The sequence below is a fragment of the Neoarius graeffei genome, chromosome 5 (assembly GCF_027579695.1).
Source record: "Neoarius graeffei isolate fNeoGra1 chromosome 5, fNeoGra1.pri, whole genome shotgun sequence".
In the NCBI taxonomy this organism is placed as follows: Eukaryota; Metazoa; Chordata; class Actinopteri; order Siluriformes; family Ariidae; genus Neoarius; species Neoarius graeffei.
In genome coordinates this window covers 77,765,110-77,790,494 of record NC_083573.1, presented here as the reverse complement: position 1 = coordinate 77,790,494, position 25,385 = coordinate 77,765,110, and the positions used below count along the sequence as shown (strand labels likewise).

At 42.1% G+C, this 25,385-nt stretch overlaps 1 protein-coding gene across 10 annotated transcripts in view; it reads left to right on the top strand.

The window, feature by feature from the left end:
- The window catches only part of LOC132887083 (microtubule-associated protein 4), a 271,926-nt gene that overhangs the window by 165,590 nt on the left and 80,951 nt on the right, over window positions 1–25,385 (top strand). For 7 of the 10 annotated variants that reach the window (XM_060922440.1, XM_060922439.1, XM_060922441.1 and 4 more), the window contains 3 exons: window positions 5,167–5,280; window positions 5,647–5,733; window positions 22,986–23,141. In XM_060922440.1, coding sequence (XP_060778423.1) covers window positions 5,167–5,280; window positions 5,647–5,733; window positions 22,986–23,141 — 357 coding nt within the window. The remainder of the gene's footprint in view (window positions 1–5,166; window positions 5,281–5,646; window positions 5,734–22,985; window positions 23,142–25,385) is intronic. The other 3 variants (XM_060922446.1, XM_060922445.1, XM_060922443.1) reach the window with 2 other exon arrangements.

Here is a 25,385-nt window from a genome sequence, read left to right as displayed (position 1 = left end):
CCATTATAAATCAAAATCTGACTGGTTAATTCATCTGTCACTTCCTACGTAAATCCCGCCATGGCCTTCTGTCCCAGCAGTGAAGTCCTAACCAATGAGTGAGCCAGCTCTAAACTCTTCTCAGCCTAGAGACAACAAACAAAAATATCTCTTTGGATAACTAAATAAATAAATGACCAAGTATAATATTTTTGTCTCATTTGTTTAACTGGGTTCTCTTTATCTACTTTTAGGACTTGTGTGAAAATCTGATGATGTTTTAGGTCGTATTTATGCAGAAATATAGAAAATTCTAAAGGGTTCACAAACTTTCAAGCACCGCTGTAACCACTGTTAAATGCTTACTGTGTATTCAGACAGCCTACATAGTGCTTTTTGCGTACTAATAGTATGGAAGTGTGCATATTTGGATGCATCCTTTGCATACATGTCAACCTTTGGTCAATCAAACCTGTATAACCAACCTCCAAAATCCGTATTTCCCTTATAAAATCCGTATAAGATGCAAATTAAAATAATTTACCTAAAATTTGAATGATAATTAACAAATGATGTATCCCAGTTACTTTTTATTCAATATTAATAACAATAAACCTTCAGAATGAATACAAAGCTCCAATGTTTGACAAAAACACAAAGTGTTATCAGCGTAGTTACGAAGGAAATACTTCGTTGTTTGGAGACGGGTTTCACCGAGCGGCTATTATGCGCGAGACTTCATATTAGCCACAAAGTCAAGAAAATCTGTTCATAAAATTACGTTATAATGACCAAATACAATGAAAAGTATTTTTCCAGTCTCACCTGTGAAAGGTAATCCCATGTGATCTCGTTTGGACGGTAAACCTGTTGGTACAGTTAAACGCAGCACATGAATGAGGCATCTTTATTCTCAGCTACTGTCTAGATGCTATACCAGAGACGGTTGAAGAATCTCCACTTTGCCACATCCAATATGGCGGCGAGGATGACGTATGATTCTATGCAGAAGTCATCTAATTAGTTTATAGAGTCCTACTGTGTGTAATTTACTCTCAGCATAAATACACTTGTTCTCTGAAGGCCTCAGTGGTTTGTTAGAGAACACTGAGGAACAAACGGCAGCATGAAGACCAAAGAACTCACCAGACAGGTCAGGGATAAAGTTCTGGAGAAGTTTAAAGCAGGGTTAGGTTATAAAAAAAAATATCCCAAGCTCTGAACATCTCAAGAAGCACTGTTCAATCCATCATTCAAAAATGGAAAAAGTATGGCACAACTGTAAACCTACCAAGACATGGCCGTCCACCTAAACCGACAGAGCGAGCAAGGACAGCACTGGTCAGAGAAGCAGCCAAGAGGCCCATGATCACTCTGGAGGAGCTGCAGAAATCCACAGCTCAGGTGGGAGAATCTGTGCACAGGACAACTATAAGTCGTACACTCTACAAATCTGGCCTTTTTGGAAGAGTGGCAAGAAGAAAGCCATTGTTGAAAGACAGGCATAAGAAGTGCAGTTTGCCAGAAGCCATGTAGGGGACACAGCAAACATGTGGAAGAAGGTGCTTTGGTCAGATGAAACCAAAGTTGAACTTTTTGGCCTAAATGCAAAGCGCTATGTGCGGCGGAAAACGAACACTGCTCATCACCCTGCACACACCATCCCCACTGTGAAATATGGTGGTGGCAGCATCATGCTATGGGGATGCTTTTCTTCAGCAGGGACAGGGAAGCTGGTCAGAGTTGATGGGAAGATGGATGGAGCTAAATACAGGGCAATCCTGGAAGAAAACCTGTTGGAGGCCGCAAAAGACTTGAGACTGGGAAGGAGATTCACCTTCCAGCAAGACAGTGACCCTAAACATACAGCCAGAGCTACAATGGAAGGGTTTAGATCAAAGAATATTCATGTGTTAGAATGGCCCAGTCAAAGTCCAGACCTAAATCCCATTGAGCATCTGTGGCAAGACTTGAAAATTGCTGTTCACAGACGCTCTCCATCCAATCTGTCTGAGCTTGAGCTATTTTGCAAAGAAGAATGGGCAAAAATTTCAGTGTCTAGATGTGCAAAGCTGGTAGAGACATACCACAAAAGACTTGCAGCTGTAATTGCAGCAAAAGGTGGCTCTACAAAGTATTGACGCAGGGGGGCTGAATACTAATGCACACCACATTTTTCAGATTTTTGTTTAAAATTTTGAAGACCATTTATCATTTTCGTTTCACTTCACAATTATGTGCTACTCTGTGTTGGTCTATCACATAAAATCTCAATAAGAAACTTTTAAGTTCGTGGTTGTATGGTGGAAAAATGTGAAAAAGTTCAAGGGGTATAAATACTTTTTCATGGAACTGTACATATATAGATTTACAGTGGAGGGCTGGTCCTCGTAACTACAAGAGTTTGACACCCTTCTCACATCTGTATTGTGGCGTGCCTTGCCAGATGGCACCATTTTTATGATGGTCTTTGGTGTAACCTGACCGCGAGTAGAATTCACGATCTCCTGGTCAAGAGGCGGACACACTAAACACGAGGCCAACTCGCAGCTGTTCTTGCAGTGCCTGGCTAGATTTCCTCTTCTGTTCTATTTGTGTAAAGAAAAATGTTCAGTGTTTTCTTACTGCCACTAGAGTACATAACAGTATAATTGTTATTAAAAAAAAGCCTAATACGGGAATAATTGTTATTTCCATCCATTATCTGTAGCCACGGCGGCACGGTGGTGTAGTGGTTAGTGCTGTCGCCTCACAACAAGAAGGTCCGGGTTCAAGCCCCGTGGCCGGCGAGGGCCTTTCTGTGCGGAGTTTGCATGTTCTCCCCGTGTCCGCGTGGGTTTCCTCCGGGTGCTCCGGTTTCCCCCACAGTCCAAAGACATGCAGGTTAGGTTAACTGGTGACTCTAAATTGACCGTAGGTGTGAATGTGAGTGTGAATGGTTGTCTGTGTCTGTGTGTCAGCCCTGTGATGACCTGGCGACTTGTCCAGGGTGTACCCCGCCTTTCGCCCGTAGTCAGCTGGGATAGGCTCCAGCTTGCCTGCAACCCTGTAGGACAGGATAAAGCGGCTAGAGATAATGAGATGAGATGAGATCTGTAGCTGCTTATCCTGTGCAAGGTCGTGGCCAAGCTGGAGCCTATCCCAGCTGACTACGGGCGAAAGGCGGGGTACACCTTGGACAAGTCGCTAGGTCATCACAGGGCCGACACACAGAGACAAACACTTATTCACACATACGGCCAATTTAGAGCCACCAGTTCACCTCACCTGCATGTCAGGGAAACCCACACAGACACGGGGAGAACATGCAAACTCCACACAGAAAGGCCCTCGCCGGCCACTGGGCTCAAACCCAGAACCTTCTTGCTGTGAGGCGACAGCGCTAACCACTTTGTTGAAAAACAAAAATAAACATGGCTGCCTGAATCTACTGTATGTGAGCACCAAGAGAGTGCTTTTTCCTATCTTCCTTTCAGTAATGCTTGCTGCTTGTGCCCCTCACACCGCCCTAGTGGGTTATGACACTCCCTCCACCTAGCAGGCATCAGATTTGTGGGTTGGAGTGTTGTTGCTGCCAGACTGGTAGTCATGCCTTGTAGACTTGAACACATTCGGCACTAATGCATTGCCATGATTCATGAACTCCTCGGATCAAAAGCAAGTTGTCCAGTATACTGCCGAGATGAGCAGGCTGTCAAATCCTGGGAGTAAGCAGCACTTTTACATGGATTAAATTGCCTGCACATGCCTGAATATACTTCTTTCACTGCTTTTTCCCCCCATCATTCTCTGAGGGAGGACTTGTACTCTTGCTGGTAAATGTACTGCCTTAGTCACTGTCACCTAATTTAGTTATTTTTTTGAAGCAAAACTCAGCATGGCTTCAGGCATCGCTGCTTCAGCAATGTTTTTTTTTTTTTTTCCCCTCCTCCCCTAAGATTTTTTGCATGAAACCCATTTTCTGCAAGCAAGGTAACGTTCCCTCTTCACAGCTCAAGAGCTCAGGATCCAGTGCTCGGGTTCTTGTGGTGTTTTGCATGTTCTATGTCTCCTGTCGGTGTGGGTTTCCTCCGGCTTCTCCAGTTTTCTCCCACCTCTCAAAAACAAGCCGGTAGGTAGACTGGCGAGAATAAATAGCTCTCCGAGGTGTGAATGAGTGTGAACGGTAAATGTGTCTGTGCACGGAGCCCTGTAATGGACTGCTGTTCCTGGGATAGGCTCAGATTAAGCACTTCCTGTACTGGTAAATTAATGCACGAATGACTTACCAAATAATAAAGATGTTCTGAAAAAAAAACAAAAAAACCTCCTGCTACTGGTGGTAATGTTTCAGAGGACTTCCACATATCAGAAGAGCATTCTTTTCAGGGAACTCGAAGATTGATTTTAGCATATTGTATTCGTGGCTCATTCAACGGTGGGAACAGACAGAGCTGGAAGGGTCGAACAGAGGAGGTCAAATCAGCGAAATTCAAAGTGACAGACGGATGTGGGCTTTTTAGAGAGTACGGGAGATAGTTTACGGCAATGCTGCTGCTGTTATTGTTGTGTGTGTGTGGTTTTTTTTTTCTTAAAGAGTTGGATTTCAACCAAATTAGTTGTTTCGCACAGCATAACAGAGCTATTTTGACCCTAATAACCTGTTTTTATAAACAGCAGGGGCCCAAAAGGATGGCCCCAATAGCTCTGTTTGGATTTTTCTGGACCTGTGGTGTTCTAGTCACTATGGATGTTGTTCTGTCAAGTCTTCTCACTGTCACGCTTGAAAAGCCACCAGGCGGCTGAGGGAGGGGGCGAGGGAGGGTTATTTACCCCTGCTGTGGTCAGAGCAAGCACTTCAGATCAGGCGGCAGGCCCACTAGAGTCAGGAGGTTCCCGGTCGAGACGGGACCGCAGGCTCACACTGTGCCAGTCACACACACACCCCACACACACACTTCTCAGGCCTGCTCCACTGCACGCATTCTGAACAGGCTCTGTAGCTAACATTGTCCCAGCGATGCATATCAAACCATATTTGTTGGCCTAAAGGATGCAAGAGATTAGACGGTGGTTGGGATGAAGGTGAGTTCAGGAAACGGTTTGTGTAATGTCGTGACGTTAGGCGTGTATGAAAAACTGTTCATGTGCGTTATTTTCGGGTGTCTGACAAAAAGTGGGACCTGGTTTTGCATCTTTTTGTTACAGGTACTGTAGGTTTATCAGGGACACCAGGGGAACAGGTTTCAGTGTCGCACCAGCAGAAAGAAGTCCAGCCCCATCTGATAGATCAGCAGGCCTTGGTGTCAGACATCCTGCCAGGTGAGCACCGATGTTTGATGTGCTGTGTAATGAAGCCGACTGCTGCCAGGGTACATGTGATCTAGTAAATGAATCTGTGATGTTGCAGTGATGTGTCATTTAGACACTAATTGACCGGAATATTTAAAATGGCATCAGCTAACCAAAAAGCAATTAAATTAACTCTGTGGTAATGCTTGGGTGCTGTCCAAAGGAAAAGATTGCACTTGCCCTTTCTTTCATCTTTCAGTGATATCTGAATGGTTGTGCCTTGTGGCTCTTTTTCTCACACGTGTTTTTTTTTTCCTCCCCTTTTCCCCCTCGATCCATAAATCTTCGTGGCTCTTTATTGGGTTTACTTCCTTTCTCGTCCTTTCTTTCTCGTAGGCTCTATGGCTGGTTTTCCTGATCACTGGGGTGCTCAGGCTCACCCCTCCCAGATGATGGACACTGGCTTCATGGGGACTTTCTCAGGTTAACGTCTATTCGCCACTGATGGCAAAGTTTTAGTTACATTTCTATTGTCTCGGCGATGATAAACATATTTGTTACTATATATACACACACACACACACACTTACGTTTGTTGTCCTTTCTGGCAAATGCTGTTCCTTACACAATTGCGTCTAGGTGCGTATCGGTATTTATACATTACATTATACATGGTGTCCAGAACCTGCACAGCATTAAAGTTACTTGGGCTAGATATAGCGCCTGACTGTTGTGTGTGAATTTCCCAGCAGATCAGTAGTTTCTGAAATACTCGAGGCAGCCCATCTGGCACCGACAGCCATACCATGGTTAAAGTCACTGACGTCACAATTTTCCACATTCTAATGTCTGATTTGAATATTACAGTGGCATGCAAAAGTTCGGGCACCCTTGCTTAAAATGACTGTAAATAGTTAAGTGAGCAGAAGATGAACTGAGCACCAAAAGACATACTGGTAAAGATGACCCATTTCTTTAATATTTTTGGCAAGATCACATTTTTATTTCCATCATTTACAGGTACAAATTCTCTCATCTCATCATCTCTAGCCGCTTTATCCTGTCCTACAGGGCCGCAGGCGAGCTGGAGCCTATCCCAGCTGACTACGGGCGAAAGGCGGGGTACACCCTGGACAAGTCGCCAGGTCATCACAGGGCTGACACATAGGCCCTGTTTACATTATTTCGAATCAGCGGATGATCAGATTAACGTTTTTAAAACGATTTGCATACACACAATTTCTGTGCCCGCAACAAAACCGTTCCCCGTGCACACAGCAATGCCGATACACGGATACGCTAATCGCATGACTAATTAGACGGCACGTCACATGATCCCAGTGCAGATCGGGCATGCGCAAGTCACTCACCACTTGCAAGCACATAAAGTGTGTGAGAGATTGAGTGAGCGAGTGAGAGAGAGAAAGTGAGCGAGAGAGAGAGAGAAAGCGAGAGAGAGTGAGAGAGCATAAGAATCAAAATTTGAAGTTCTTTATGGAAATCAGGGACGCCGTGTCATTGGGACTAAAGAGGAGAAGGTTTTTCAGCAGTCGCGTCACATGACCAACGTGGCATGACCAACGCCAGCGAATCAGGAAGGTGGATGCCACAGTGACGTTGTCCAATGACGACGTCAGCTAGAGCTCAGCACTGCGTATCCTCGTTCCTCAATGTTTACACAGCACCGGATCAGATACGTACTGGGTTGAATACGTGGGCCCTGGCGGATACAAACTGTTCCGCCTGTGGAGTCGTTTCCCGGCGTTTTAATGTGCACGGACAGTGCAACGACAACGATATGGATACGGTCTAATGTAAACACCACCATAGACACAGACAACCATTCACACTCACATTCACACCTACGGTCAATTTAGAGTCACCAGTTAACCTAACCTGCATGTCTTTGGACTGTGGGGGAAACCGGAGCACCCGGAGGAAACCCACGCGGACACGGGGAGAACATGCAAACTCCACACAGAAAGGCCCTCGCCAGCCACGGTGCTCGAACCCGGACCTTCTTGCTGTGAGGCGCCAGCGCTAACCACTACACCACCGTGCCACCCAGGTACAAAATATCAAAAAAAAAAAAAAAAAAAAAAAAAAAAGGGTGGTGGTGGGGGCCTGAAGCAAAAGTTTGGGCACCTGACGTAGTCAGGACTTAGTAATTCCCGCTTTGGCAAATATCCCAGTTTGTAAATGCTTTTTGTAGTCAGCTAAGAGTCTTTCAGTTCTTACTTGAGGGATTTTTGCCCATTCGTCCCTGCAAAAGGCTTTGAATTCTGCAAGATTCTTGGGCCTCCTTGCATGCACTGCTCTTTTGAGTTCCATCCACAGATTTTCAATGACGTTTAGGTCAGGGGACTGTGAGGGCCAGGGCAAAACCTTCAGCTTGCACCTCTTGAGGTAGATTTTGAGGTGTATTTTAGATCATTATCTTGTTGTGGGACCCATCCTCTTTTTAACTTCAACTTTCTTACAGATGGTATGATGTTTGCTTCCAGAATTTGCTGGTATTTATTTGAATCCATTCTTCCCTCTACCAATAAAATGTGCCCTGTGCCACTGGCTGCAACACCAGCCCAAAGCATGATCGATCCACCCCAGTGCTTAATAGATGGAGAGGTGTTCTTTTCCTGGAATACGGCTCCCTTTTTTCTCCAAACGTACCTTTGCACATTGTGGCCAAAAAGTTCTATTTTGACTTCATCAGTCCACAGGACTTGTTTCCGACTTGTTTAGATGTTCATTTGCAAACGTCAGATGCTGAATTTTGTGGCTAGGACGCAGAAAAAGTTCTCTTCTGCTGACTCTACCATGAAGGTCATATTTGTTCAGGTGTTGCTGCACTGTAGAACAGTGCCCCACCACTCCAGGGTCTGCTAAATCTTTCTGAAGGTCTTTTGCAGTCAAATATGGTTTTTATTTGCCTTTCAAGCAATCCAACGAGCAGACTTTCTTTCAGAAAGTTTTCTTGGTCTTCCAGACCTCACCTTGACCTCCACCATTCCTGTTCACTGCCATTTCTTAATAACATTACGAATTGAGGAAGTGACTACCTGAAAACGCTTTGCTGTCTTCTTGTAGCCTTCTCCTGCTTTGCGACCATCAATTATTATTATTATTTTTTTTTATCCCCCACTGGCTGAAAGGCCCAAAGGGGAATTATGTCATAGCGATTTCCGTCCGTCCCGGGAAGGGTACTCACCTTCTGAAATCAACTCCTCTCAGTTTTTGGAGGAATTTCACGAAACTTGGCAGGATTCTTTGTTATATGTCGGTAATACGGATATTGCAATTTCGTTCAATTCAGTCGTATTTTTCCAGAGTTATGGCATAGTTTCCAGCGGGGGATATTGTGCTCTCGGAGCACTCTTGTTCAGAATGCTAGAGTTGTTTAGAGGAGCCCATGGCTGTTGATTTTAGGGACAAGTTTGAGAAGTCGGTTAATTTACACAGCTTTGAAATCTGCATCACCTGGGCTTTCCTAATGACAAATGTGAACAAGTCAGTGTTTTTCCCAGAAAAAAAATTAAAGCCCTAAATTCTGGCACGATAAAACACAGACAATTGAGCGCCAATGGCGCGAAGTGAAACTGGGGGGTCTGGGAGCATGCCCCCCCGGAAACTTTTTTGAAAATAGATGCTCTCACGTGCATTTTCAGGTTCTCCGAGAGGTTTTAGATCCATGATTATAGGATAGAGTTTAACAGTGCTTCAATGATTTCTGACTTAAATAGTATTAATGTATACACATTTGAAATTTCACCTTAAAGGAACAGTCCACCGTACTTCCATAATGAAATATGCTCTTATCTGAATTGAGACGAGTTGCTCCGTACCTCTCCGAGCTTTGCGCGACCTCCCAGTCAGACGCGCTGTCACTCCTGTTAGCAATGTAGCTAGGCTCAGCATGGCCAACGGTATTTTTTGGGGCTGTAGTTAGATGCGACCAAACTCTTCCGCGTTTTTCCTGTTTACATAGGTTTATATGACCAGTGATATGAAAAAAGTTCAGTTACACAAATTGAAACGTAGCGATTTTCTATGCTATGGAAAGTCCGCACTATAATGACAGGCGTACTAACACCTTCAGCGCATTGATATCTGAGCTCCGTATCAATGCGCTGCCGAAGCGCGCAGAAGGTGTTAGTACGCCTGTCATTATAGTGCGGACTTTCCATAGCATAGAAAATCGCTACGTTTCAATTTGTGTAACTGAACTTGTTTCATATCACTGGTCATATAAACCTATGTAAACAGGAAAAATGCGGAAGAGTTTGGTCGCATCTAACTACAGCCCCAAAAAAATACCATTGGCCATACTGAGCCTAGCTACATTGCTAACAGGAGTGACAGCGCGTCTGACTGCGTCTGACTGACTGGGAGGTCGCGCAAAGCTCGGAGAGGTACGGAGCAACTCGTCTCAATTCAGATAAGAGCATATTTCATTATGGAAGTACGGTGGACTGTTCCTTTAAAGTTCAACATGCAAGTTAAACTGTTTTGCTATAGATTACTTAGGTATATGATAGATTTGAAAATCTACGGGGATCCCTTGCACTTAATTACCTATGATCAAGTAGTGTTGTAACAAAAATGTGCATGAAAATATGACCAGTGGTTCGCTCCATCTTATGCAACCCAATGAAGAGAATCGATCATCATGACCTCCTGTTGATCACAAAGGGATCTGAACCTAAGACCTGCCACCTTAAAATAAGTTGCTGTATTACTATAACTGTAATGATTTCGAATGTTTCTGATGCAATTACCGTAATATATGTATAACTAAGATACACTGAAAAGAAAAGTAAGGCAACTGCGTATTATAAAGTTTAAATTTTGGCACTTTATTAAATGGACTAGATTAAGATTAAAACATATTTAAAGGAAAAGAAAACTTAATTCGTACATTTAAGTTTGCAGAAAGATTATGTATTTATAAACACGTTCATGAAGAGATTGTGTTAAGTGTCAAATGTAGCATAATTTCGAATAATAATGATGAGTATATTTGGCAGTGTGATGTCACTGTGAGCCTTTAACAAAAGAATAATCCGGAGCTGCCTTTTGTTAAATGGATCCCAGTGACATCACGCTGCCAAAAAATGCTTATGATGATTATTTGAAATGATGCTGTATTTGACACATTTGGACAACTTCACTTCGTGAGAGTGTTTATAAGCACATAATCTTTCTGCAAACCAAAACTAATGAATTGAGTTTTCTACTCCTTTAAAGCAGATTAATTCTCCTCGGCTTTTGCTTGGCCCAATGTTGGGCAGCCCTCTCATAGTCCATCTCGCTGTCATCCATGCTGATGTGGATCAAATTGTCCTGCGAGTCTTCTCCTAGCTTATTAAAGTCAGTCGGCTTTGTCCGTCTGGCGGGGGACAACATCGGCAGCCAATGAGATCGCTTATAATGAATTCCGGGATGTTTGACGTTTTCTTTCGATATTTTTATTGGACGGTTTGAACACGTGATCTTGACGTAGCCAACAGATTACAGTTTGTTTACATCATACCATGCGGACATATTACTTTGACAGAATCAACACAAACATTGGGAAAAAAGACCGCTTGTTTAACACAAATATCAATCAGTATGTAAATGGATCTGTTATTTGCTCTCCTATGTATCTAGTTACTTGTGGGTAGGAAATTTTAACGTATCGGTACAAATCTAAGCGTATCGGATTTTAACTAAAGCGACTAAGCATATCGGCAGACAGAGCAAGTGTATCGGGCCTGACACGCTAAAACGCTTTGGGGAAAACTATGCAAGCCATGGCACAATAAGCTAATTAAGGTCTGGAACCTTGGTAAAGGTTACCTGAGAGCTCAAACGTATTGGGGTGCCCAAACTTTTGCATGGTGTTCCTTTCCTTTTTTTTTCCCCACTCTACAATTGTACAAAACAAAAATAATACACAAATCTTGCATAACATGCTGAAAAGAAACGTGTCATCTTTAACTTCACGCCTTTTGGTGATCAGTTCGTTTTTCTGCTCGCTTAACTCTTCACAGAAACTGTTGTTTTAAGCAAGGGTGCGCAAACTTTTGCATGCCACACCTGGTACAGCTGTTTCTAATAAAGTGTCTAGTGAATGTGTATATGATATCGTAAACATATTACTACTGTAATTACAGTCATACAAGGAATCTTGATATGCACCCAAGAGGACAGTGTGTGGAATATGAGGTCATGCAGTAGGTTATGAGGTAGCCTGGGCCCGCCCATCCTAAGTGTGACGCAACACGGGGGGCTGTTGCGAACTTGGTCTGGCAAGGCAAGCTATCTCCAGCTCTTCCAAGCTCCCGAAAAATCGGGAGCCAATCAACTTTGAGCATCTCCAACGGCCCTGGGTAGAGGCGTGTTCAAGGCAGTGACGTAGTAGAACTGTGACTGGAAGCCATAGATTGTTTACAGAATCTATGCCGGAAGCGCTTCATTCACTAGAAACATTACGAACATGGAGCAGCGGCAAGCCTTTGACACAGCAGTGAATGCTGTATTGAAAGCATTCAACGGGAAATTCTCATTGAAAATGGAGCAAATAGCAGCCCTGGAGGTATTTATCTTCTTCCTGTTACTCAAGCAGTTTCCGTCGCGTCACATACGTCAGAGGAAAGAGTGATGTGATTGGTTTAAGCTTCGTCACAGCCTTTTCTGGCTTCGACCAGTAGCAAACTGAGGCATTTCAGGGAGGCGGGTCAACCACGCACTTTGGGAAACGGTTGGGCTTAATATCTTTGCCAGACCAATGCTCGCAGAGCTTTGAAGTTGCGTTAGCCAGACTAGTGATGAGGTGATGTATTGAAAACACGTTTTTCAGTAGCGTGGCAGCTGTTTTCAATTTTGATAGACGTCACTGCGCTTAGACAGAGACCGTTGGTTGCGTTTGCTTTCCTGTTTCTGTGATGACATTTAGAAAAGTGCACTTGTCCCTCGACTTAATGACGATACTGTTACTTTTAGAACACTAACAGCCTTTTTAAATGGATGTGTCTCAATTAACCAAAACAAATACCACCATATTTCAACATGTTGCTCTTTCATGTACCTATTAAAAAAAAAAAGTCTCGGTAAAATGTGCCTCCTGAGGCACAGCAGAGGGAAGAGACTGAAAATGGCTCACTTAGCCGAGGTGATGAGTCATCCCAAACTCAGCATTCATGTCAGGTGCAATGCCGGAGCCATTCCATCTGTTGTTGCTTTATCTGACTGTCAGAAGTTGGCCTTGGAGAATACAGTGGGGGAAATAAGGATTCATCAAATCAGTTATTTTTCTATTGAACAACTTTCAGTGCAGCTGTTTACATGAACTGTTGAGCAGGTATTGGTATTGACGCAGTAAAGCACAAGGATAAAGAAATCGTAATATTCCAATCCATAAAACGTTATGTGCACTAAAGTGGAACGAGTATTGGGAAAAGGTCTCATCTCATTATCTCTAGCTGCTTTATCCTGTTCTAAAGGGTCGCAGGCAAGCTGGAGCCTATCCCAGCTGACTACGGGCGAAAGGCGGGGTACACCCTGGACAAGTCGCCAGGTCATCACAGGGCTGACACATAGACACAGACAACCATTCACACTCACATTCACACCTACGGTCAATTTAGAGTCACCAGTTAACCTAACCTGCATGTCTTTGGACTGTGGGGGAAACCGGAGCACCCGGAGGAAACCCACGCAGACACGGGGAGAACATGCAAACTCCACACAGAAAGGCCCTCGCCGGCCACGGGGCTCGAACCCGGACCTTCTTGCTGTGAGGCAACAGCGCTAACCACTACACCACCGTGCTGCCTTGGGAAAAGGTATTGAACTGAAATACCTGAAACGTATTGAATACTTGGTGGAGAAATCTTATGGCGTATTCACACCTACGTTGTTTGGTCCGGACCAAACGACCCAAATTTCCCTTGGTCTGGACCTTTTGGGTTGGTCTGAATACAAACCACCGAACTCTGGTCCGGACCAAACAAGCGGACCGAGACCGAGCTGCAAGGTCGGACTTGGTCCGGACCAAAGGAACCCTGGTGCGGACCTTTTGGAGGTGTGAAAGCAGACCGGACCTAATCCGACAGTTTTGCTTTTTTGTACCTCGGGAGCTTCCGTCGTTTGTCGAGCATTATGGGAAACAGAGTCTTGACACTCCACCGCAAAGTGCAAACACTGTTTCAGTTGTCAAGGGAACCTTACAACAGTCATTCAGTCATTCAGACCAGTGGTAGGCTAGACTACAGAGTACAAAAAATGAGTAGGGGGCAAACGTGGGCCGAGGAAGAAACGCGTACCCTTGTGGATATATGGGCAGATGTCCACATATCTGAGCTTTTGGAGAGAACACACAAAAATGCCGACGTGTTTGCTGTATTCAGTGAGAAAATGAAGAAGGGGTTCACGCGCTCCCCAGAACAATGTCGGCTAAAAGTGAAGAAACTCCGTCAGACCTACATTAAAATCAGGGACATTCTTTCAAAAAGTGGCGGTACTAGCGACGCAAAAAAGAAATTCATCTACTGCGTGAAGAGCCAGAACTGTCACAACATGATGTGCGCTCATCAGCGCTATCCTCCGTAGCCGCCTTGCCCTTTGTCGTCGTCGTTGATAAATTACTTGTACAACAGCATAGTAATCGCACAATTGTGAAAAGAGTAAAAACTGGAAAAAACATATAGCTTTGATGACATTAAAAAGAATAACAGCACGGAAAGCCTCCATGACTACTTTTGAACTTAACGCTTTGTGCGCGTGTCGTCTCTGACCAATAGCTGAACGACCTCAGGGCGCGTGGCTTTGTTGACAGATTTTGGTCCGCTTACTAAAATGTACAGTGTGAAAGCGAACCGCACCAAAATGAAAAAATAAAAAGAACATTTGGTTCGGACCAAAGCAAGTAAACTATCGAACTATCCTGGTCTGAATACACCCTTAGTTTGCAATGACAACTTCAAGATGCTTCCTGTATGAAGAAACGAATGTTTCACAGTGTTCAGGTGGGATTTAAGCTCATTCTTCTTCACAGACCGTTTTTAAATGAGATGGTGAGTCATGATCTTCAGTTCATTTGACAGATTTTTTTTTTTATTGGGTTTAAATGTGGTGCTTGACGGGCACAGTGGTGTGGTGGTCAACCCTGTCGCCTCACAGTAAGAAGGTTCTGGGTTCGAACCTCACGGCTGATGGGGGCCTTTCTGTGTGTGGAGTTTGCATGTTCTTCCTGTGTCTGCATGGGCTTCCTCCCACAATTCAGACATACAGATTAGGTAAAAATACCTAATGATGATCCACTGTGGTGACCCTCATGGGAGCACCCGAAAGAAGAAGTGTGGTGATTGACTGGGACACACCTTTATTTTCCTATGGAACCAGTTGAGAGTCTCGTTTGCAGTATGTTTAGCTCACATGGCCGTAGGCCGGTGAGCTTTTGCCATCATGCGGTGTCCATCTGTCCGTCCACAATTCACAAAAATCGCTCCTCCTCCCTGAGTTTTCACTGGATTTTGATTCTGATTGTTTTGTTTGGAAGATCAAATTGTTCTCATGAAGAGCAGCTTAGCTACTTATAAACAAGTCTGGTTTCTCATGGTACGGCCGTGTGAGCTACTGTGTCGCTGATGCTCTGGTTTGGATTGTTGTCCTTCTGGAACGTCCACCCACATCTCATCCTAGTGGCTGGCAATGGATTTCTCTCAAGAAATTTCCAGTAAATAACCCCATTCATTTTCCCTTTGATAATTGGTTTCCACTGGTACCATGAGAAGAGAAACAGACCCATACCATGATGCTTCCACTGCTGAACTTTACTGTGGGTATCATATTTTTAGGGTCACATGCAGAGCCAAACATTGCACTTATACACACACACACACACACCAGTGTTGTAGTCGAGTCACTAAACCTAGAGTCCGAGTCCAGTGTCAAGTCCACTATTGATCCGAGTCAAGTCCAACACTCCAACCGCACCATTTGACGGTGGCTGTTTTCCTGCCATTAACATTAGTTTGTTCCTGAACCTGACGTATGAACAGGTCTGTTTATCAGGGAATGCAAAGTATTCTGTCAGAGATGGTTGGGAGACGGATGTAAGTGCAGAAGGTGTGTTTATTAATACAAGTGAAGAGGGTAAACAATCCAGAACGGCAGGCAAAATCATAAAACGGTGTAACAGGCAATAGGTCAAGCGAGGCACAAACAGGCTATCGTAGACTCGGCAGAATCAAAGACGAGAAACAGGAAATCAGGGATCAGGAACCCAAACAAGGAAATAAGGCTCGATAATGTGTCAGCAACGCAACTCAATACTTCACAAAGTAAGTGTGTTTTCACAGTTTTTATAAAGGTGCGCTGATTGCGCCTTAATCCTGTGCAGGTGCGAGTAGTTTACGGCGCGTGCGCAGGAGCCCGCTTGGCGCACATGCTGTCCGGAGCGCGCCCGAGAGTCTATCTGATGCACACGCTAAGGCGCGCAAGTGTGACACACTTGCACAAAATTAGTAAAAAAAAAAAAATGTAGATATAAATATGCCAAATTATTATGGCATGTTACAAAAAAATAAAGAAAAAAAATCTGAGTCCTCGTCTCCGACTTACAAGTCCGAATGCAGTTAACGCACGAGTCTGACTCATGCTCAAGTCCAAGTCGAGTCACGAGTCCTTAAAATTAGGGCACGAGTCAGACTCGAGTCCGAGTTCTGGACTTGAATACTACAAGCCACCGTTAGGTCCATATATTTGGACACTGACATTTTTTTTTTACCTGTTTACTGAAACATATTCAAGTTATAGTTATATAATGGACATGGACATAAAGTCCAGACTTTCAGCTTTCATTTGAGGGTATCCACATTAAAATTGGATGAAGGGTTTAGGAGTTTCAGCTCCTTAACATGTGCCACCCTGTTTTTAAAGGGACCAAAAGTAATTGGATAATTGACTCAAAGGCTATTTCATGAGCAGGTGTGGGCAATTCCTTCATTATGTCATTCTTAATTAAGCAGATAAAAGGCCTGGAGTTGATTTGAGGTGTGGTGCTTGCATTTGGAAGATTTTGCTGTGAAGAAAACATGCGGTCAAAGGAGCTCTCCATGCAGGTGAAACAAGCCATCCTTAAGCTGCGAAAACAGAAAAAACGCATCCGAGAAATTGCTACGATATTAGGAGTGGCAAAATCTACAGTTTGGTACATTCTGAGAAAGAAAGAAAGCACTGGTGGACTCATCAATGCAAAAAGACCTGGACGCCCACAGAAGACAACAGTGGTGGATGATCGCAGAATAATTTCCATGGTGAAGAGAAACCCCTTCACAACAGCCAACCAAGTGAACAACACTCTCCAGGAGGTAGGCGTATCAATATCCAAACCTACCATAAAGAAAAGACTGTATGAAAATAAATACAGAGGGTTCACTGCACGGTGCAAGCCACTCATAAGCCTCAAGAATAAAAAGGCTAGATTGGACTTTGCTAAAAAAACATCTAAAAAAGCCAGCACAGTTTTGGAAGAACATTCTTTGGACAGATGAAACCAAGATCAACCTCTACCAGAATGATGGAAAGAAAAGTATGGCGAAGGTGTGGTACAGCTCATGATCCAAAGCATACCACATCATCTGTAAAACACGGCGGAGGCAGTGTGATGGCTTGGGCATGCATGGCTGCCAGTGGCACTGGGTCACTAGTGTTTATTGATGATGTGACACAGGACAGAAGCAGCCGGATGAATTCTGAGGTATTCAGAGACATACTGTGTGCTCAAATCCAGCCAAACTGATTGGTCGGCGTTTCATAATACAGATGGACAATGACCCAAAACATAAAGCCAAAGCAACCCAAGAGTTTATTAAAGCAAAAAAGTGAAATATTCTTGAATGGCCAAGTCAGTCACCTGATCTCAACCCAATTGAGCATGCATTTCACTTGTTAAAGACTAAACTTCAGACAGAAAGGCCCACAAACAAACAGCAACTGAAAACCGCTGCAGTAAAGGCCTGGCAGAGCATTAAAAAGGAGGAAACACAGCGTCTGGTGATGTCCATGAGTTCAAGACTTCAGGCAGTCATTGCCAACAAAGGGTTTTCAACCAAGTATTAGAAATGAACATTTTATTTACAATTATTTAATTTGTCCAATTACTTTTGAGCCCCTGAAATGAAGGGATTGTGTTTAAAAAATGCTTTAGTTCCTCACATTTTTATGCAATCATTTTGTTCAACCCACTGAATTAAAGCTGAAAGTCTGAACTTCAACTGCATCTGAATTGTTTTGTTCAAAATTCATTGTGGTAATGTACAGAACCAAAATTAGAAAAATGTTATCTCTGTCCAAATATTTATGGGCCTAACTGTATGTGTGTGTATAATATATATCTTCTGAGCACATTACTCCCCCAGTAATCTACAGGCTTCTTCAAATGTTCTGTAGCAAACTTCAACCAAGCTTCAACTGTCAGCAGGTGCAGGCACTTACAGATGCAGTTGCAGGGGAGAGCGGGTGCGTCGCAAACTAGCAGTCAAATCAGGTACAGGCAGAGGGTCGGTCGATCAGCGAACAGAATGTCAGAGGCAAACAACTAACTCAAGAGTCTGAGTATAAACAAAAGCAGGGCCAATGTCACGAAAGTCAGTACAGGAAACAGAACGGCTTGGTATGATCAGGTACAGAGACATGGACCAATACTTCACGTTGATGGCGTGTGGTTGTGGTCCTTAAATAGCATGACTGCTTAAGTGTGAAGAGGAACAGGTGCGGCGGTAATCAAAACTCGGGAGAGGGAGGGTGCTGTGACGCTTGGGAATTGTAGTCTGTGGTGGCCATGTTTGAAGGCTGCCACGAACTAGCGCTATTCATGACCTCAACATGCCTTTTCTTTAGTAATGGAATCTTCTGAGGTGATTGAGAATGGACACCATGGCTGTGGAGTGCACTGCCTATTGAATTTTCTGTACTAACTGTGCCCGCTGCGTATTTGATATTTTAAGGAAGTGGCAGACTGAGTGGGATGAATGTCCTGAAAACAAATTGTACAAAATTAACCCTGCCATCAATAAGACATTTTTATCCTCATTCCAAACCAGACATGACCAGGTGGTGTCGGATTGGGCATTCAAGGCTCACGCATGCGGGTGATTCTCATGAAGACCTTCACATTAACGTAAAAAAGTTGTTCACCTCATTTCAGTATTTTTTTCAAGTTGAGAGCCTAAAATAGAGTGTGAACTTTACTATGTTGATCTTTTTTTAATGGAAAAATATTTTAATGGAATTTTATTCTTATTTGAGGCTTACATGATCCAGAATAATTCTCATCACCGTTACAGTAAATGATGAAGCTAGGTCATGAGTTAAAAACATTTTTTGACAATTTATTTCATATTTCCACAAAATATCCCATTAAATGAACAGCACAGTCCATGACAATTACTTTATATATATTTTTTTACATTTATTTATTGCCCTCACAGTGCATGGTAATGAGAATATTGAGTAACGGTAATGAGATACTCTTGGCTAATTTCACAAATAACCTGAAATGCTAGCATGCTAGCAACCTATAACTTTGCCACATGTTAAAGCCTTATATTGTGATAATAATCATAAAATAATATATATATATATTTTTTTAAAGTAATGAGTATTAAACCATAACGGTAATGATAGACAGTGTAACTGAGGACAGATTTAGCAACGTTAACATAAATATCACAAAGTAAGAGAAGAGTGAGCAACTGACCTTGTCTCCATTTTGAATCTTGTATCTGAAGTGATGCATCATGGGATAGCTGATCAATTTAAAGGCACGGCGTACTTTTTTATAGGGGGGGTGAAATCATGAAACGGTAATGAGAAACATTTGGTACGGACACAGTTATTTTGTTTAAAATCAAGTACCTTTTTTTGTTCAACACAAAAAATATTAATATTATGCATAAATATAGATGTTTTAAAATAACTTTACACTATTGTTTTTTTTTAATAAAATTAGGAATTTTTATATGATTTAAAGTAAACATTAAAAAAAAGGGATGCGGACACATAACGGTAATGAGAATTTACATAGATTTTTTTTTAATTGATATAAAAATTAGTTTATATGATGATGAAAACCATTTGTCCATATAGTGCTCCCTATTTTCTTTACACAAAATATTAGAGTTTATGTGAATTAAGTATTGATTTTGGAAAATGCGTCCTGGACATGTTCACTGCAGCTTCATGAGAATCACCCATGCATGTATGTATGGATTTATTTAAAGTGTGAAGAACTACCAGAATGCCATTTTTGTAAGATATCTTTGACAGTCAAGCATATTGTACTTTGCTGTCTCGGTCTAAATACCACAAGGGAACATTTTTACTCTCGAAATACTTTGGATGATGATTTTAAGAAGGTGTCACCACAAACAGTTTTAGAATTTTTATCACATGCATTTTTGAAGCATCTGATTTAGTTATTTGTTTATTTCTGTAATTTTATTTGTTTTAATTATTGATTGAAAGTAACTATAATACCTTTTAGAAATGCTCTTGCCATGATATAGCCTCAGGTGCTGATATGGCCAAAAAAAAAAAAAATCACTGCTTTTAGCTCATGTTTAGGTGTTCTTAGCTCTTGGGTTACTCTTCTGTCTAACGTTTTGACTGGCCAGTCAGATATCTTGCGAGGAGCTCCTGTGCATGACTGGTTGATGGTGGAGGTGATGTTCCTTGCACTTGTGAAACGGTGTTGCTTGTGATGGTGCTTATAGGAGCATGTAGGAGTTGAGAAATCCGTTGGTAACCAGTGCAGTTGCTATGCTACTCAATAATCTTGTCATGAAGCTGTTGGGAGAGCTCTTTGCCTCAACACATCATGAGATGTTTCTTGAATGACAGGTTGGTGCCAAATGATTTATTCAGAAGTGGGGTCCCCTTTTTCAAAAAGAGTGGAAGTACTCATCTAGTAAATTCTAATTAGTACTGGTAGGAGAACTAATTAGTGCAATCAGCTGGGTTGCTTACTAGAAAAATAGTTGAAGTTTTGAATATTTATTGCCCCCACTGTATTGCTCATGTGCTTTCCCAGTTCACCCAGTTCATTAATTTGATTATGATTATTTGATTAGTATTGTTATTGTTAATATTTTTTTATTGAAATAATCTCAGTTGTAAAGAATGATGTCCATATAAATCTTTATAAAAACAATTTGTCATCTGAGATTTAAATAACATTTAGGCAAGATTTAAATTTCAGAATTTTGTGTGTGTGTATTAGGGCTGTAACGATACACCCAACTCACGATTCGATTCGTATCGCGATTTTTGACCCACGATTCGATACACCCACGATTTTTTTAAAATGTTTTTTTAAAGTAGTAAATTTGACTTATTAACATTTACTTACTTACATTAACTATTTAATAACAAATAATTCAGACCACTGCAGAGAATGAGTAATATGTATGCAAAAATGAACAAATGTATATCCAAAGATTGTTTTATTTCTCAAAATAATACTGTTGAGCCGGAAGCTCTGTTTTTTTCGGTTCTGAAAAAGTCATTTTTCCAAATCGTGTAAATCCGTTAAGATTTTTTTTGGGGGGTGGCTCTCTCACTGTCTCACTCTCATAGGGCCAATGATTTTCTGTGATCGCGGAAAACAGATGGAAATTACGGAATTTTTATGGTGAAACATTGCTCGCGTGTCAAAATGTAACTGCCGCAGAAGGCTTCCGCCCAAGCAGACATGCCTTCAGTGTTGCCAGATATTGCTAACGGTTTCCACCCCAAAATATGTTCAAAACCAGCCAAAAAGCACCTAAACCCGCCCAATCTGGCAACACTGCATGCCTTTCCGGTCAAGTGATTGTGATTGGCTTGTGGCACACCTAGCCAGCCAATGAGCTGCTCGTTTACAGATTCGCTCCCCGCGTCGCAACCAGAATGGCGACCGCTTAAAAGAAATGAATGCTGTGCCAGTGGCGAGTGTGGACGTTGCGTGACTCGCAGAAGATTGTCGCAGGTCGGCGAAAAAACGACTTACTAATAGATATAAAAAAATAAAAGTAATTTAAGTAAGTTTAAAATGTAATTTAAATAAAAAGTATTCATAAATTGAAGTTTGGAAGCGCCTCTGTTTTTGGGCTGAGGAGAAGTTTGAAAGGGTGTACCGCGATTCTGCCTTCTTGTATCGCGACACGGATCGTGGCTCTGCGTATCGCGATTTCGATTTCAATACGCATATTGTTACAGCCCTAGTGTGTATTATATATATAATGTGTGTATATAATATACAGAAATTTAAATCTTACCTAAATCTTATTTAAATCTCAGATGACAAATTGTCAAATTGTTTGTTAAAATAACTCAACTCAAATGTCGCTATGTGGTATAACCCCAATTCCAAAAAAAAATTGGGACACTGTGTAAATCATAAATAAAAACAGAATGCAATGGTTTGCAAATCATGGAAACTCTATATTTAATTGAAAATAGTTCAGCGACAACATATCACATTTTGAAAGAGAAATTTCACTGCTGTTTTTGAAAAAATATATGCTCTTTTTGAATTTGCTGTCAGCAACAAATTTAAAAAAAATGGGACGGGGCATGTTTACCACTGTGTTGCATCACCCTTTTTTTTTTTTAAACAACGCTCTCTAAACATTTGTGAACTGAGGAGACTAATTGCTGTAGTTTTGAAAGTGAAATGCCCTTTGTTGCCTGATGTACAATTTCACTTGTTCAGCAGTTCAGGGTCCTTTGTCGTATTTTGTGCTTCATAATGTTTTAAATGGGAGACGGGTCTGAACTGCAGGCAGACCAGTTTAGCACCCGGACTCTTAGTATGGAGCCATGCAGTTGTAATATGTGCAGAATGTGGTTTGGCATTGTCTTGCTGAAAGAAGCAAGGCTTTCCCTGAAAAAGATGTCGTCTAATGGCAGCATGGTATCCATGATTTTCAAAAAGAATTTCAAATTTTGATTTGTCAGACCACAGGACAGCTTTCCACTTCACCTCAGCCCATTATAAAAGAGCTCGGGCCCAGGGAAGGCGGCAGCGTTTCTGGATATTGTGTTTTTAACTTGCATTTGTGGATGCAGTAATGAACTGTTTTCACAGACGATGGTTTTCTGAAGTGCTCCTGAGCCCATACAGTGATTTCCACTACAGACACATGTCTGCTTTTAATGCAGTGTCTCCTGAGGGCCTGAAGATCACAGGCATCCAGTGTCAGTTTTCAGCCTTGTCTCTTGCATACAGAGATTTCTCCAGATTCTCTGAATCTTTTAATGATATTATGTACCAGAGATGATGCGATCTGAAATTCTTTGCGATTTTACATTGAGGAACATTATTCTTAAATTGTTGCACTGTTTGCCCACGCAGTCTTTCACAGAGTGGTGAAATATATATATATATTTTTATTTATATGTTTATATTTTTTTGCATTACACAACTTTTGTTGTCCCTGTCCCAACTTTTTTGAAACATGTTGCTGGTACACAATTCAAAATGAGCATATGGGTTTGTTTGTTTTTTTCCAAAAAACCCGATAAGATTTCTGAGTTTCAGCATTTGATAGGTTGTCTTTCTGTTATTTCCAATGAAATATAGGGTTTCCATGATTTCAAATCATTCATATTGTTTTTGTGTTTTACACAGCATCCGTTTTTGGAATTGGGGTTGTTTATACAGCATGCAAATGATAGTTTTATCACTGAACATTGTGTCGTCCCCACAGGTTTCTCTCAGCCAGGGGGATTGGGAACAAACCTGGAGAGTGGGGTTGTATCACTCCAGTCAGAAAAACCTTCAAGCATTGCAGACGCTCATCAACCACCACTGTTGGCTACAGAGGCACCTATAGCACCTAAGAACCCTTTGGACTTGTCTGCAGGTAGAGGGAAAAGACGCACAAATACACAGATATGCAGAGCTTAGCACACAATACCCAGCAACACTGACTCTGAGCAGCCCTAAAATCCCTTTACATACCGTAGCTCTGTTTTTCTGATGGGGAAAGTTTAAACGCAATGTCCTGCTAATTCAGTCTAACGTAGCGTCATAACATTATCTCTGTGTGTCACAAGTCAATATTATGACCCTTCTGTCTACCAAATAACACTTGGCAGATGTATTTAAGTACTAATCTTACTGCAGCCCAGAACTCGCCGGCCTTACTGATGAAGTTTGGGTTCTATAGAGGATTATGGGACTACAACTGGAGCGCTCCTGCGAGGCTTATCCTCCCAACAAACCCAGATACATCAGCGAACACACACTGCCACTGTGAAGCAGTATAGCCAGTCAGACAGTCACACAGTTAGGCTTCTCACATACGTACACACTTACATACACATGAGACACTGGTTTCAAAAAAACCCATTTCTTGTCATTTCAGACGTCCTGCCCCTGTAAGAATCGTATCGATTTGATTGAACAAAGCACCTGAAACATTCCTAGGATACAATAAACTGACACTGATGAGCTTTGGGTTAGGCTCAGGAAGTTGAATGAAGTTCCACTGCCGAACCCTCGCAAATAGGAAATCTGCCACTTCTACTGGTATTACACTACCGTTCAAAAGTTTGGGGTCACTTTGAAATGTCCTTATTTTTGAAAGAAAAGCACTGTTCTTTTCAATGCAGATCACTTTAAACTAATCAGAAATCCACTCTATACATTGCTAATGTGGTAAATGACTATTCTAGCTGCAAATGTCTGGTTTTTGGTGCAATATCTCCATAGGTGTATAGAGGCCCATTTCCAGCAACTCTCACTCCAGTGTTCTAATGGTACAATGTGTTTGCTCATTGCCTCAGAAGGCTAACGGATGATTAGAAAACCCTTGTACAATCATGTTAGCACAGCTGAAAACAGTTGAGCTCTTTAGAGAAGCTATAAAACTGACCTTCCTTTGAGCAGATTGAGTTTCTGGAGCATCACATTTGTGGAGTCGATTAAATGCTCAAAACGGCCAGAAAAATGTCTTGACTATATTTTCTACAAAGTACAAATTGTAAATAAAAATGGAATGCAATGATGTGGAAGTTTCAAAATTGCATATTTTATTCAGAATAGAAAATAGATGACATATCAAATGTTTAAACTGAGAAAATATATCATTTAAAGAGAAAAATTAGGTGATTTTAAATTTCATGACAACAACACATCTCAAAAAAGTTGGGACAAGGCCATGTTTACCACTGTGAGACATCCCCTTTTCTCTTTACAACAGTCTGTAAACGTCTGGGGACTGAGGAGACAAGTTGCTCAAGTTTAGGGAGAGGAATGTTAACCCATTCTTGTCTAATGTAGGATTCTAGTTGCTCAACTGTCTTAGGTCTTTTTTGTTGTATCTTCCGTTTTATGATGCGCCAAATGTTTTCTATGGGTGAAAGATCTGGACTGCAGGCTGGCCAGTTCAGTACCCGGACCCTTCTTCTACGCAGCCATGATGCTGTAATTGATGCAGTATGTGGTTTGGCATTGTTATGTTGGAAAATGCAAGGTCTTCCCTGAAAGAGATGTCGTCTGGATGGGACCATATGTTGCTCTAGAACCTGGATATACCTTTCAGCATTGATGGTGTCTTTCCAGATGTGTAAGCTGCCCATGCCACACGCACTAATGCAACCCCATACCATCAGAGATGCAGGCTTCTGAACTGAGCACTGATAACAACTTGGGTCGTCCTTCTCCTCTTTAGTCCGAATGACACGGCGTCCCTGATTTCCATAAAGAACTTCAAATTTTGATTCGTCTGACCACAGAACAGTTTTCCACTTTGCCACAGTCCATTTTAAATGAGCCTTGGCCCAGAGAAGACGTCTGCGCTTCTGGATCATGTTTAGATACGGCTTCTTCTTTGAACTATAGAGTTTTAGCTGCCAACGGCGGATGGCACGGTGAATTGTGTTCACAGATAATGTTCTCTGGAAATATTCCTCAGCCCATTTTGTGATTTCCAATACAGAAGCATGCCTGTATGTGATGCAGTGCCATCTAAGGGCCCGAAGATCACGGGCACCCAGTATGGTTTTCCGGCCTTGACCCTTGCGCACAGAGATTCTTCCAGATTCTCTGAATCTTTTGATGATATTATGCCCTGTAGATGATGATATGTTCAAACTCTTTGCAA